General features: G+C 40.2%; 1 protein-coding gene across 1 annotated transcript in view; it reads left to right on the forward strand.

The window, feature by feature from the left end:
• rad18 (RAD18 E3 ubiquitin protein ligase) overlaps positions 1-15,924 on the forward strand; it is a gene marked incomplete at its 3' end in the record, with an annotated part of 93,597 nt that overhangs the window by 74,318 nt on the left and 3,355 nt on the right. Inside the window, exon 12 of the mRNA XM_084063446.1 lies at positions 3,284-3,328. Within this exon, the coding sequence (XP_083919572.1) occupies positions 3,284-3,328 (45 nt within the window). The remainder of the gene's footprint in view (positions 1-3,283; positions 3,329-15,924) is intronic.

The following is a 15,924-nucleotide window of genomic DNA, read 5'->3' on the forward strand; positions in this document are numbered from 1 at the left end:
AAACTGTTGAGATTTAGGAGACATGTAGAATCAGCTTCAGGTCTCAATGGGTTAAAGTGTATTTGGTAACAGATTACTACCTGCATGTTTGTTGTAATCAGTAATCTGGTAAGTAAGATGATCTCATTACTTGCAGTACTTTAGTTTTAGATTACTCCAAAACCTATAAAACATTGTGGTAAATGTAGTAATCCAAGGGTAAAAAGATGACATTATGAAAGTAATACTCTCTAACCCTCTTTCTTTTGATTGATTGAATACTATATTAGTCAGAAATGTGAACGGCACGTGGTCCAGTAAGACATTAAAGGAGAATTCCAGACTACGTTTTTCTTAACTTTTGCTATATATACCTTTTACTATATCCTAGTACAGGGGTCTTCAATGTTTTCAGGCCAAGGACCCCCTAGCTAAGAGAGAGATGAAGCAGGGACCCCCCTCTATATTGTATAAAAATTGTGTTTCAGATTGAACTTTTTTTTGTTTACTTGGTCTGCTCTTTTTTCCCTCTACACCAAACACCTCTTTGCCAAAAAATAGCAGATCTACAAGCTCACAACGCCTCGCGCTGCGAGGCGTTGTGAGCTTGTAGATCTGCTATTTTTTGGTTCAGGTAAAAAAAAAATCACATCACACAAAGATTTGGCGGACCCCCTGTAGTAACTCTAAGGACCCCCTAGGGGTCCCGGACCCCCTGTTGAAGACCCCTGTCCTAGGACAAGTGGTACAGTAGAAAAAAATCACAACTCGCGTATTTTTATCGCGATTTTATATATTTTATGTTCATATCTGACGTTCACAATGACAGAAAACTGTCCACAGTGTTTTTGTCCTAAATGTGTCCGCCGTAGTGTTTACAAGCTGATCACGGGCAAAATCTTGTGTTGCGAGACTTCCGGAGGGGCGCATCTCACACAAACACTGTGGACTCGTCCTAGGATATAATATCATATACGTAAAAGGTAAGGTCCTTGCGCACGTGTGCTACGTTTTCTTCCTCCCAGAGCCAACTGACATAGTGTCAAACAGCAGAGGTCGCTGTTTTTCCTTTTCAGTTGGCTCTGGGTTCCCAGATTGAGATAAACGTAGTCTGAAATTCTCCTTTTTAAAGCTAAAAGGATAACACAAAACAAGTCCAGGGGACTTGTTTCCATCGTGGTCCTATGAATTCAATTAGTCAACATGGCATTTAAAATGAACGTGTCATCAACAAATACAAATACTATTATGTACAAGAGAAGATGGGGAAAATGTACCTCCCCTTGTGGTGTCTTGACAGTAACCTACAAAGCTGATGAATGAAATGATGAACAGATGATATCAAACGTACAGTAGCTGTCTGCAGAAAAGGGAGAGGCTGGAACACTGGCACCGACTATGAGATTAAACCATTTAGACCGGGAACGCATCTGTGTCATTTTAACGATTTCTTTGGCTATTCAAAAATAGCAGATCTACAAGCTCATAGAGCGGCACTAAAAATCGTGCATATTTGCACAACATTTGTGCAAATCTTTGAATATATATATAGTTTTAAAGTGGACATTTTTAACTCAAATCTTTGCTTCTGGGGGGTCCCTGGAACAACACATTTTGAGATGGGGGTCCACGCGGCCATCTAAAAATGTTTTTTAAATCCTAACCGTATGTTGCTATATCAGTGGTGCTCCAACTTTTTCATGTCAAGGACCCCCAAAATTGTATTTATTTGGCCGCGGACCCCCATCTCAAAATATGTTGTTCAAGGGACCACCAGAAGCAAAATTTGGAGTTCAAAATGTTCGCTTTAAAAAAAAAATATATATATTCAAAGATTTGCACAAACTTTCATGATTTGTTTTTTTCCCCAGATATACAAGCTCATAGCGCAGTGTGCTTGTATATCTGCTATTTTGGAATAGCCAAAGAAATCTAAAAGGACACAGATGCTTTTCCGGTCTTAATGGATTAATACAGCCACTGAGGTGACTTATCACTCCATATACAAAGTATGGCTATCAGTGATGGATCGTGGAGCATTCAGATGTATTTATAGTGGGGCAGGTCTTTTGAGTTCTCTGTGGTGACTAAAGGCCCCTGACTGACTCTACCCCTGATGTGCATGTCTGTCTGTCTGTCTGTGGGGTGGAGATATGGAATGGCTTGACTGAGGATACAAAACACAGCATTAATGTCACTCAATTCAAAAAACTGTTCAAATGTATTATCTTGGCTAAATACTGTACAATATAGTGTACATTATAATGGTAGTATGGTGGTGATGATGATAGCGATGGTGGCAGAGATGGTAATATTGGTGGTTGTGGTGATGAGGATGATGATGTTATTATAATATGATTATTATTATAATAACATCGCTAGCCCAGCGCCTGGACCGCTGGGCTAGCGGACGACCTTTTCTGTGTGTCAACCCCCCCATCTCTCCCCCCGTTTCCTGTCAGCCTACTGTCCTGTCAATTAAAGGCATAAAAGCCCCCAAAAATATCTTTAAAAAAAAATGTATGATGTTGATAAAAATTAAAATGTAATGATTAACTCATTGAGTGCCAGAATGAATGTATTAATTAAGTCAGCCAGTGCCAGCGTTTTTGAGCATTTTTACTAACCTTCCAAGAGCCACAGAATATTTCGTTCCAGGATGATCGACACACCAAGTGTCGCAAAAGACGAAAGTCTCTGCCAAAAACGCAGGAAAAAAAACTAAGCAGAGAAAGGTAAATGTTTCTAAAGCCTTTAACATTAGATTGGAGTGTTTGGTTGGCATAGGATCACTCACAGGTTGGGGAACAGCGTAAAAACACTGAAAACACGGTTTGGACATGTTTACACGTCTTTGGCACTCTGGGCTTTGGAAAAAATGTACATGTTACACGTCAATGGCACTGAATGAGTTAATTATGTAGTGTATAATTGCATGTATGGATCCATATAGATCTACATAATGACACGCTTATTGATGGGTGTGGGATTGTATATTTTTTTTAAATGTATTTAAATCTGGAATTTATTTTTTGTTTGGCTTTTTACCGCCGACTTACGTTCATAGCAACTACCTTTTACCAAACGTAAGGTTATGTTCGTAGGATAGGCATTTATACGCTTTTTAGCTTCAGCATATTTCTTTTTGATCACCTTTTAACTATGTAACAGTTTGTTTATGTTGATGTTATGGACACTGGTGAATAAACTAAAAAGCTTGTGGAGCCACAGCTTTCTCAAATTGTTTCAATGAAATGCTGCTCACTTGATCGTAAGACTTTATCATCTCCTCTTTTCCTTTTAGTTCCATCTCAGACATCTTTGGACCAGAGCCTGCCCCAACCATTGAGTGAGTAGTTCTGTGTTATCCTTGCAAGTGTTTATTAAAACCAGTCACACATTCTGCTGAAAAATACAAGGTCATGTGAATGCTTTCTGCTGCTGTGTTGTGTTGGCTATAATATCAGGAGGACGGGTACATGAAAGGTTTCTTGTAGCACCATTTTTTGCTCATGCAGTCGATTGCCTTTGCAGGTAATTGCATAATGCACTGTAATTTGGTCATACACAGCTATCCACAGATTTTTGCCTCTCAGTTAAAAGCTCCCTGACAGTGTTGCCAGATTCTGTTAGAGAAACAAGCAACCAGGTCTAGGAAAGCCAGCCCAAAAGAAGCGACTATGGGCCACATGAGCACTTCAACGTATACATCAGCTATTTGAAAATAGCAGATCTACAAGCTCACAACGCGTCGCGATGCGACGCGTTGTGAGCTTGTAGATCGGCTATTTTCAAATGAAATCTTGCGGGAGAAATTATAATAAGCAGATCTGGCAACCCTGACGACGCCTGGCACGAAAGCACCTAATTTTGGGCACAATGCCAGTGTGTGACGTCACGCCTCCAGATATCAGTCATCCCTCTCCTAGAGGCTCTGCTCGGCTACCAGAATAGAAGAGCGTGAGACACAAACCAATCTGCTCTTTGCTCTTTTGCTGCCAGACGAATAGAAGAATATTCTCAAGATAGACCCCGACGGAATACCAGATATCTCCGAGAGGTGAAGAAGATATACCTGCTCCATAGAGAGCATAACGAGACATAACGAAGGTCCAAGTTAAGGAGACTATCAATCCTATAGCGTCACAACCGTTGTAGGCGAGAATAGTCACCGGCCAACGAACGCCATTATCAGGCACCGGGATCTGGAACTTACACACCCAGGTCGTACCAGAAAGAATATTGTGCTACTTCCATCCTACCATCGTAAATTCAAGGGTTAATAATGATAATAATAACTTTATTTGTATAGCACCTTTCGTGACATGAAATGCAGTTCAAAGTACTTTACAGAGCAAGAATACAATTACAATTACAACTAATTTAATATATAAAGCAAAAAAAGAAAAGCAAAAGCATAAAACAACATTAAAATAATAGCAAAAGGCAGTGAATCAGGCAATACAGTGAGGACATGGATCACAACACAGAGATTTAAAAATCAACCAAAAAATCAACTAAAAGCAAGAGTGAAGAAGTAGGTCTTGAGCTGTGCTTCAAAGCTATCCACAGAGGCTGCCTGTCTTAGGTATAATGGGAGTTTATTCCACGCTGTCGGTCCGTAGAAGCAGAATGCTGCTTCACCGTGTTTTTTATGTCATTGTAGGCACCTTGAGCAGGTCAGCACTTTAATCCCTCGCCCTCCCCTGATCTCCATCTTGAGATCCGCTGCTACCTTCATCATCGAGGCTTAAAGTGACGTGCTCGCCCACACCAGCGTCCTAAGATACAACTAAGCATCGGTTAGGACAGGCTATATCGTGCAACACAACATCCTTCCTGAACAGTGAATATTGTTTGACTTTTTTTGACTTTGACTTTGCATCATGCTGAGATCCACACGGAAGCCACGCTGTCATTAGCCCCCGTTGGTCTTGTTTTAGAAGCCTCTAGTTTAATAAACCACAGCGCTGTAGCATCTAGAAGAGACGTTATAGAGTAAGTGTTCATGAGAATGTGTTCAGTGTGAGCTCGGACACATTGCTCTGTGTAACTTACTGACACATCTAGTGTGAATATTTATTTAACCCATTGAGACCTTGAAGCCGATTCTACATGTCTCCTAAATCCCAACAGTTTTCCGAAAAACCTATGTTTCTATATCAGTGGTGCTCAATCTTTTTCATGTCAAGGACCCCCAAAATTATATGTATTTGGCCGCGGACCCCCATCAAAATATTTTGTTCCAGGGACCCCCAGAAGCAAAGATTTGAGTTAAAAATGTTCGCTTTAAAAATATATATATTCAAAGATTTGCACACATTTTCATGAATTCTCAAAAATAGCCCAAAGTGTAAAATAATGCTTTTTAGCTCAAATCTAAACATGACTCAGTTCCAGGTCTTAATGGGTTAACTTATGTGTCCTGTGTTCATAGAGATAACCGCTCATCCCAGCGGTTTGGCAGCTTGTCGCACAATTATTTTTTACAGCATCTAACGGGATCAGTTAACAAGGTAATTTTAAGCGACAGCATGCAAGAACAAAGCAGTGGATCCCACACACTGCCGAGCTTACAACTAGAACTTGTTACTCTAATACAGTGGTTCTCAAACTTTTTCGTGCCAAGGACGTCCCAAATAGACACTTATTAGACCGCGGACCCCCATTTGAAAAGATAAGCCAGGGACCCCCATAAGAGAAGATTTTTTTACGGCTCAAGCAGTGATTCTCAACCATTTTAATTTCAAGGACCCCCAGTTTGACATGCATTAGGCTACGGACCCCCATTTAATGGTATGTATGTCTCTGGGACCCCAATTCATATTGTAAAATCAATGTTAATTTAACTCTGAGAGTGTACAAATTTGTACACTCTCAGAGTTACAGACCCATAAGGGTCCATTTCGTTCCTGTCCATCATTTAGCTGGGGACCCCCTGGAACCCCCTCAAGTACCCCTGGGGGTCCCCGGACCCCACTTTGAGAACCAATGCTCTAATACAACAGTGTTTCAACTCACACAGCAGCTTTCTCAGCACTAACCACAGGTGATTGATCACCTGTCACATGTCAAGCAATTATAACGCGGACAATCTATTAAGACATCAGAAATAATAAACAAACATGATTGATGACAAAATAGACAATATTAATCAGTTTTATGCAGGTAATTACTATGAGGGATACAAAACGTTTTTCATACTTTTACACGACCAGTACACCATGTGTTATGACTGAATAGAGTGAATCTTCATGCTATGGGCTTCAAATATTGGCATGAAGCAAAAAAATATATATAGTAAAAGCACCTACATCGTCAGTAGACTGGGACATGGAACACAAAAAAAACACTACTAAGTAAGAGTGCCACCATTTCCAATCAGACTATAATGCTATTTTGTCTCATCTGTTTAAGAAAGTAGGTAGCTGATATATTGCACTTTTACCTTAGCGCTAGGTATACTCTTGGTTGCTTGTTTTTTGCAGGAAATGCACTTAAGACTTCTGGTGATTAGTAGTTTTCGTTCCCTACCTATGTTGAATACACTTATTGTAAGTCGCTTTGGATAAAAGCGTCTGCTAAATGACTGTAATGTAATGTAATAATGATCTAGTAGTAGAAATGGTAGGAAAATGTGTTGGACAATTAACTATAGGAAAATACTGGTGACTCAGCCAGTAAGTGCACTGACCATTATGCTCCTTGTTTGATTTGATTGATTGATTGAATACTTTATTAGTCAGAAATGAAAAATAGCATGAGGTACAGACATTAAGGCTAAAAGGATATCACAAAAAAAGTCCTGGGGACTTGTTTCCATTGTGGTCCTATATGTGAGTCACAAAGTCCCAAGTTCAAATCCAACTCCTGTCCATGTCTTGCATGTCTCCCCTCTCTCTCAGCCCGAGGTTTCTTCTCTCAATTATTTCCCAAAAATATTTCATCTAAGTTAGAAGCCGTGCTACTAATAATAAGCGACTGCATTCAAAAGGAAAAAAAAGGATTTCATCATCCCCAAAAGACGATTAATATTCATGTGTTGTTACTGTTTTGTTTGTCTGTTTGACTGTCAGATGTGTATCTGTCTGTGAGAAGGAAGAGTATCGGGGCTACTACTACTGTCAACCGTTTGAATTCAAGTCAAGGTGTAGCTTTTTGTTTTTGGCAGAGGAGAGACAAAGTAGCTCTTTACACAGCTGGGTTCCCCATCATGAATATATCTCCTCCAATGTGCTGCTGCCTGCGGTGGCCATGACTTATTATTGTCACAGTGTTTTTTTCACCTGCCATAATAACATGACAGTGCGCTGGCAGGTCTCTCTTATGACAGGAACAGAATGTTTTCTTGTATGTGTGACCGACCACAGGGGTGGAAATTGATTCTGCACAGTTACTGTATTATCCCATTCAAACCGGGAAAGCATCTGTGTCATTTTAGATTTTAGCTATATATATATATACGGTATATGTAGTACATTATTTTATACTTTGGCCATTCAAAGATGGCAGATCTACAAGCTCATAGCGCGTCACTTTGTGATGCACTATGAACTTGTAGATCTGCTATTTAAAAAAAATCGTGAGCATTTGTGCAAATCTTTGAATATATATATATATTTAAAGCGAACATTTTTTACTCAAATCTTTGCTTCTGGGGGTCCCTGGAACAAAATATTTTGAGATGGGGGTCTGCGGCCAAATACATATAATTTTGGGGGTCCTTGACATGAACAAAAATTAGCACCACTGAAGCAAAGATTTGAGTTACAAATGTACAAATATGTATGCAAAGATGTGCACACATTTTCATGATTTCAAAATAAATAGCAGATCTACAAGCTCATTGCTTGTATATTGTATATCTGCTTTTTTTTTTTTAAAGGAGAAAAAAAAGATATTGGCAGATATTTTTTAGAAAACTGCTAGGATTTAGAAGACATTTGTAGAATCTGCCTCAGTCAGGTCTTAATGGGTTAAAGTAGCCGTCGGTTCGAGCTCTGAATGAATGTTCATCAACCCCTGTATGGTGTGGATGACGTTGGATGACATCACAGATGACATCTGTGATAAGAAGCACTGGAGTGTGCCCTGGCAGCATTCAATCCAACAATACAAACCACAGGCTGTCATGTATACACAGGCAGTGCCTTATCCTGGACATGACGTTGGTTTTAACCCCTTAAGACCGGGAACGCATCTGTGTCATTTTAAGATTTCTTTGGCTATTCAAAAATAGCAGATCTACAAGCTCATAGCGCGGCACCGAGTGCCGCGCTATGAGCTTGTAGATCTGCTATTTTTGGAAAATTGTGAAGATTTGTGCAAACCTTTGAATATATACCGGTACAAGTGAACATTTGTAACTCAAATCTTTGCTTCTGGTGGTCCCTAGAACAAAATATTTAAAAATATAAAAAAATATTTATTCAAAGATTTTCACAAATGCCACGATTTTTAAGAAAAATCACACCCTGTGTGAAGGTAGCGGCGTCTTTGATACACTTTGTCATCGATAAGTGTTTATAATGTGTTTATAGCCACGTGTCACATGAAGCTTGACCAATCACTTTGTTGACGCACCTGACCAATCAGAACGTTGACAGTGAACACGGACAGGTATAGAGCAGGATCCGCTCTATACCTAAAGGTATAGCATAGCTAAAAATAGCAGATCTACAAGCTTGTAGCGCGGCACCGATAGGCTTGTATATCTGTTATTTTTTAATATTCAAAGACATTTTAAAAAATGACACAGATGTGTTCCCGGTCTTAATGGGTTAAATTGAATACTGTACCCTAGTCTTTCTAGGAAACATGAATATTATCTCTCCAAGAACACTGGTCTCAAAGTGAGGTCTGAGGACCCCTGGGGTCCTTGAGAGGAGGCCGTTAAATGGTTCCAGGAAAATGAGGAACAGTTGAAATACTTACAGGTAAGGGTAAGTGATATTTTTCGGTAATTTTGTTTTGTTTTGTTAAAAGGTTAAAGTACTATGTTCTGATAGTAATCATTGCTACAGAGCGTTGTTCGGTCACAAAGGTCTCTCCAGCTCTTTAGTAAACAGGTAGGTGACGAAATTTAAGCCAATCAGTAGAGAGAACTGAAAATGCATTTTCTGTTTAATAAAGAGCTGGAGAGACATCATTTTACTGAACAAACACTCTATAGCAATGAGTACTATCAGAATATAGAGCTATTTAACACTTGTTTGAACCAAAGTAAATCACTTACCCTACCTTAACTCATTCAGTGCCAGACTTATTTCTGGCTGTGTTTGCTCAGTGCCAGAGATTTTTCTTAGATTTTCAATTAGTCACAGAATATTTATCTCCTGTATGATCGATCCCCTGGTGGTTGCTAATCACAGTGTGGTTTCACAAATGTCAACGAGGTCATCGCAACCTCGTTGACATTAATTGTCTGCCTTTTGAAAATAACATGTCTGGGCCAAAAATACATAGTAAAAAAAAAAGTACACAGGAGCCGAGATACAGCCTCTTTCAGTAATAAGTTAAGCAGCAAATCTTCGGATCGTGATATCTTGGGTTACGACTTATGACATAAGGATTGAATGGGTTAAGCCAGGGGTCTTCAACGTTTTCAGGCCAAGGACCCCCTAGCTGAGAGAGAGATGAAGCACATATACCTATTTGCCGAAAATAGCCGATCTACAAGCTCACAACGCCTCGCAGTTGTGAGCTTGTAGATCGGCTATTTTTGGCTTAAGTTCTCCTCAGAAAAAAGGGATGCAAGGGTGCAAGTGGTTAATGTAAAAAAAAAAAATCATATCACACAAAGATTTGGCGGACCCCCTGTGGTAACTCTGAGGACCCCCTAGGGGTCCCGGACCCCCTGTCGAAGACCCCTGGGTTAAGCTCTTCAGCAAACTTGTCATGTGTAGTCATGAAGCCTCCCACCTATAATCTCCCGAATAATGTTTTGACAGCTGACAATCCTGCAAAGACGATAAATAAATCACAATGTGATCAAATAAAAAGGATGCTCGTGGCAAATTAGCTTCAAGGTAGGTCATCTCACGTATGGTAAGGATCAGTGAAAGGCAAGTGAAGAAACATAAAACATAACGGCTCAATGCAGTGTGTCTGGCTGAGGTCACTGTATTTCTTCTCCATTATCACATTAAGACCTGGAACGCATCTGTGTCATTTTTTGATTTGAGCTAAAAAAAAGCATTATTTTACAGTTTGGCTATTCAAAAATAGCAGATATACAAGCTCATAGCACGGCACCGAGTGCCGCGCTATGAGCTCGTAGATCTGCTATTTTTGAAAAATCGAGAAAATGTGTGCAAATTAATATATTTATATTCTTTTAAAGCGAACATTTTTAACTGAAATCCTTGCTTCTGGGGGGTCCCTGGAACTAAATATTTTGAGATGGGGGTCTGCGGCCAAATACATATCATTTTGGGGGTCCTTGACATGAAACTGTTTGAGCACCACTGATATAGAAACATACGTTTTTTAAAGAAAACTGTTAGGATTTAGGTCTTAATGCGTTATTGTTGCTCGCTGGAAGATCAAGGCTCCACTCCGTCTCTGTCTGTATGACCTTTTGGTAACGACCGAAACCTGCCACTGTTTATTCCTAATGTCATAGTTCCACACAACACATTTTCCATACAGCTATTCATTTTCCCCTGTAGCGCTTGGAACCTTGGAATGCCGTGTTGATTCAAAAAGTGGGGGGAAGGTATGATTTTTTTATTGTCTTGTGATGAGTGTGAAAGGGAATTTGGCCACAACGGCAAACAAAACCGCCGCTCTCTCTATCCTCAGGCTTTTTTTTGTCTAACTCTACGAGGATTTTGGCTGCAGAAAGCTACCAGTGGTGTAAAGTAACGAAGTACATTTACTCAAGTACCGTACTTAAGTGCAATTTTGAGGTACTTTTACTTTACTGGAGTATTTCAAATTGTCAGTACTTTTACTTCTACTCCACTACATATCAGAGGCAAATATTGTACTTTCACTCCACTACAATTATTTGAACACTTTAGTTACTAGTTACTTTGCAGATATAAATGATATAAATGATTAACCACTTCAGCCCTATTTTATACCTAGGCTATTTGAAAATAGCCGATCTACAAGCTCACAACGCGTCGCGACGCGTTGTGAGCTTGTAGATCTGCTATTTTCAAACATTTTAGTACTTTTACTTTTGGTACTTTAAGTACATTTTGATACTTTTGTACTCTTACTCAAGCAAATTTTGAATTCCCTGATTTTTACTTGTAACAGAGTACTTCTACATTGCAGTATTGATACTTTTACTTAAGTAACAACGTTGGAGTACTTTTTCCACCACTTGTACGCAAGGCACATCTTCACCTTTTTTTTTTTGCACACCTGGATTTCTGACAGAAATTCCAGGCGGTGGAATGTTGTTTTTACTATTCATCTATTAGTCAAAGATAGCAAAGGAGCAGGCAGGTCAGATTGTAGTCATTGACTGTGCAGGGTAACATGTCTGTTGGGTAAACAAGCTGTAGAAAAGCCCTTCATGTCCAGCCTCTAAATGGTTCCACATGCAAAAAGGCACTGGAGGTTCCTTGTGGGGCCCCCCTGAGGTTTGGCGGGGCCCCCCTCTCGTTCCTATGGGGGGGAGCTCTGTTATCTGAGCATTTCCTTCAGAGAAAAGAGAGAGAGAGGAGTTTTTCCTCTCCTCTGTCGGAGCAAAGTAATTCCATTCCCTCTCTCCTCCTCCTCCTCCTCTTCACCTCCATCAAACGCCGTCTGCCTCTCCCTGTGAGAGTGCTGTACACGGGGCCAAACCCAGAGCTCAACCCAGTGTTTGTCAGTTCATGTGAAATGGTGCCATAACTTAACCCATTAAGACCGGGAAGAACGCATCCCAGTGTCGTTTTAAGTTTTCTTTGGGCTATTCAAAAATAGCAGAGCTGCCGCGCTACGAGCTTGTAGATCTGCTATTTTTTTGAAAAATCTTGAACATTTGTGAAGTTTTTAAAGCGAAAATTTGTAACTCAAATCTGGGATTCTACAAATGTCTTCTAAATCACAACAGTTTAAAAAAACATGTTGCTATAATCAGTGGTTCTCAAACCTTTTCATGTCAAGGGCCCCCAATTTTTTTTTTAAATGTTCGCTTAAAAAATATATATATATTCAAATATTTGCACATATTTTTCAAAACATAGCAGATCTACAAGCTCATAGTGCGGCACTCGGTGCCGCACTATGAGCTTGTATATCTGCTATTTTTCAATAGCCAAAGAAATCTTAAAATGACACACAGATGCGTTCCCGGTCTGAATGGGTTAACACTAGTGAGACACTTTGAGCTGACACGGCCCGCCTCACACCGAGGTGTGTCTGTCCCGTTGCCGTGCTCCCACTTTGTTCTTTCTGACACACCAATGCAAAGAACGTTAGCGTCGTTTATCCTCAAACATTTACATGTCGAGGAGACAAGGACAGGCCAAATTGATACGTATTATTCGGCCATGGACCCCCATCTGTAAGGATTTTGTTTTGTACCTTATGGGGGCCCCCATAAGACACGATTTGTGTTACAAAATGGCAAGATTATTCCAATAGAGCACTGAAGTCTGATTTAATTTACGCATCCTACCTGGGTCGTGTTTCCCCCCCTTTCTGAATTCCCATAGACTTGTTTAATATCACGTCAAATAAGAACTGTGTTCCAAACATAAAAAAATGATCCCAGCGATTTGACTCTTATGGATATGAAGCATCAACTGACGGTGAGAAAACGCTATTGTTACCGCCGCCGAATAAATTAAATTTTTGCCAGAAACAGACTGTATCAAATATGAGAGACTGACTATCATAAACCTCCTCCCCGACAAAATCGCAGAGACAGTTTGTTTATTTTTGGACCACAATTCTTATATGAGACGATTTTAAGATGACCCAATGTTATTCTCCATAGAGATATTACTTCCACGACCCAGGGGATGAACGAGTGACGTCAGGACTTCGGTTCTCTATTTTGCTTTTAATTTTCATGATTGTTCGAAGTGTATCAAAAAATAATAACCAATCTACAAGCTCCAATTTGAGCTTGCAAATTGGCTATTTTTGAATAGCTGCTGAAGCATAAAATAGGATTTAAATTGGTAAAACTGATGTTGATGCTATTTTAACTAATTTTGCTGAGGGACCCCCTGGAACCCCTTTCAAGGACCCCTGGGGCCCCCATTTTGAGAACCACTGGTTTATTTACCGTCCCATGATATCCATATCTTTGAGTTTTACTGACTTGCCGACTTGTAGGGGCGGCAGTGGCTCAGGGGTAGAGTGGCCGGGTAGTGTGAGCTGGAAAACCGCAAGGTTCCCAGTTCGATCCCGGGCTGGGGCGCTCCCCTAGAGTTAGTGTCGAAGTGTCCTTGAGCAAGACGCTGAACCCCTAATTGCTCCCGATGAGCAGGTTGGTGCCTTGCATGGTTTCCTCCGCCATTGGTGTATGAATGTGTGTGTGAATGGGTTAATGGCACTATCAATGTAAAGCGCTTCGGATAGAAGCGCTATATAAATGCACCATTTACCATTTTATTTTTGTCCCAGCTCCCCACTGAGTATTAAAGAATTGCTGGATTTATGGTTAAAGTAATGGCATGAGTTTTTCTCTGAACTCGAGGAACAGTTTATTCTCGAGTAATACTTTCTGCTTCCCTTTGTAACTTGCAGAGAGTGGCAGTCACTCAAAGAGGATTTAATAATGATACAGCCGAGTCAGGTATTGGCAGAATTAGCTGAACCAAAACCTATTTGGCTTATTATTATAAGTTCCTTTGAATTATTATACAATATATTATGTGACTGCCTGCCTTGCATTTGTTTGGAAAAACTGTGCTCCTTTCTAAAGCATATTTGATTTCATCTAAACTGTAGTGTAGCCATTCAAGATTTATGGGCTCTCCCAAGGGGAAGCAACTGAACCTAGGGATAAAGGACATGGGTACTGTTCTCCTTCTCTATGATATTATAGGTGTTGCTTCTGAACCTCTCCTCATACAGTAGAATGAGAGGCTTCTGAGTGTTTATCAGCATTAAGCATGGTTTGAAGGCGAGTTCTGTTTTTTAACAGTGATAGAAGGGAACTGGCCGATGAAATAGTAACACATGATGCTCTCAAGGCTATGTGTCCACCAAAGCATTTTTTACCGGCTGAAAACACAAGACGCTCGCCTCTAAATGCCCAGTGTAGTAAATGGTGCATTTATACAGATTTATAGATAGTGAACTATCTAGCTGGCTCAGGAGTTTCACCAGTAATGGGGGTGTCAGTCAGGACCTGGAGACAGTACTTTGTGTAATAGACTTTACTGGAGGGTAAACACAGAGTATCTTTACATCAAGGGTGCAAGCACGACTCCAACTCATTTGAACTTTCTTAACCGGGTTCACAGTCTGGAAAAGTAACTTTGCAACAAATAAAGAGAATACCAGCACTCACGGAACTGTCCTATTAAGGCACTTTTATTTATATACAGTATATCGGCGTTGAGTCACAATGTATATAATATTTCACATTGTATTACAAAGTATTTCCCTTCAATACAAACAAAACGACAATTCACCTGGCAGTAAACTGTTAACCCAAGAAAATGTACTCGCATATCTTCATCCATACACACTAACAGCTAGGCTCAACAGATGGCAACTGTAAGGTGGAAAAACGTGTAGAAAGGTGGAAAACGTCCTTGCAGTGAGATGGAGAAAACGACCGGGCCTCTATAGAGCGCACCTCCAAAATAGGGCTGTCACGATTACAAATCAAGTTGACGATTATTGTCACTCAAATAATTGCGATTAACGATTTAATTGTGTGTTTGGCATTGAACATTGGGACATTATGAAGCCTTTTAGGCCTCGTAATAGAAAATTGGATAGGGCAGATATGACAAATAACTGAAATATACAAAGACATTATTGACGTATTTCATAATTTTATACATTAAAAAAAGCAGAAATAGCTGATCTACAAGCTTACAACGCGTCACAAATGTAAGCTTGTAGATCAACTATTTCTGCTTTTTTTGAAAATGTTGGACAGTTTTTAACATGGAAACGATGACGGTTATGCAAAAAATAAGTGCGACTATCTCAAATAATTGTGATTAGACCTTTAAGTAATAATTTTGACAGGCCTACTCCAAAAGCACTTTCACTTCTGACCGTAGGGGGCGCCACAAGAGCACAAGGTTGCACCGTTTTTCGTATCAACACCACTTCCAACCGCTGCTTCCTCGTGTCCCGACAACGGCACGACTGACACAGCCCTGTTTAGGCAACCCGACCTGGCTGGCAGAGATCTACGCTTCGAGTAGAGCACTCTTCTAGTTTTAGCACTTGAAACTTTATATTTGGTTCATAATAATGTAGGACATTGGTTCTCAAAGTGGGGTCCGGGGACCCCCAGGGGTCCTCGAGGGAGCTCCAGGGGGTCCCCAGCTAAATGATGGATAGTTAGGAACCAAATGGACCCTTATGGGTCTGTAACTCTGAGAGTGTACAAATGGAACCAAATGGACCCGTAAGGGTCCATTTGGTTCCATTTGTACACTCTCAGAGTTAAATTAACATTGATTTTACAATATAACTGGGGTCCCAGAGATAGAAATGCCATTAAATGGGAGCCGTAAAAATCCCTGTCCCTGGGGTCCCTGTCCCTGGCATATCTTTTCAAATGGGGGTCCGTCGGCTAATAGGTATCAATTTGGGGGTCCTTGACATGAAAACGTTTGAGAACCACTGATGTAGGAAATGAGTTTGACTTTCTAAGATCACAGTAAATGACTTCTGATTTTAAAACTCTTCAGACACCCAGTAGGATATATCGTTTCACTTAAAACAATGTGTGATAAATGAGGAACAACTATATACGCTTGAGGAAGAATTTAGCCTTTTTGATGGAGTTTTTTTCCACCTTGT

Source organism: Gymnoscopelus microlampas (assembly GCF_963454915.1).
Source record: "Gymnoscopelus microlampas genome assembly, chromosome: 7".
Taxonomy (NCBI): domain Eukaryota; kingdom Metazoa; phylum Chordata; class Actinopteri; order Myctophiformes; family Myctophidae; genus Gymnoscopelus; species Gymnoscopelus microlampas.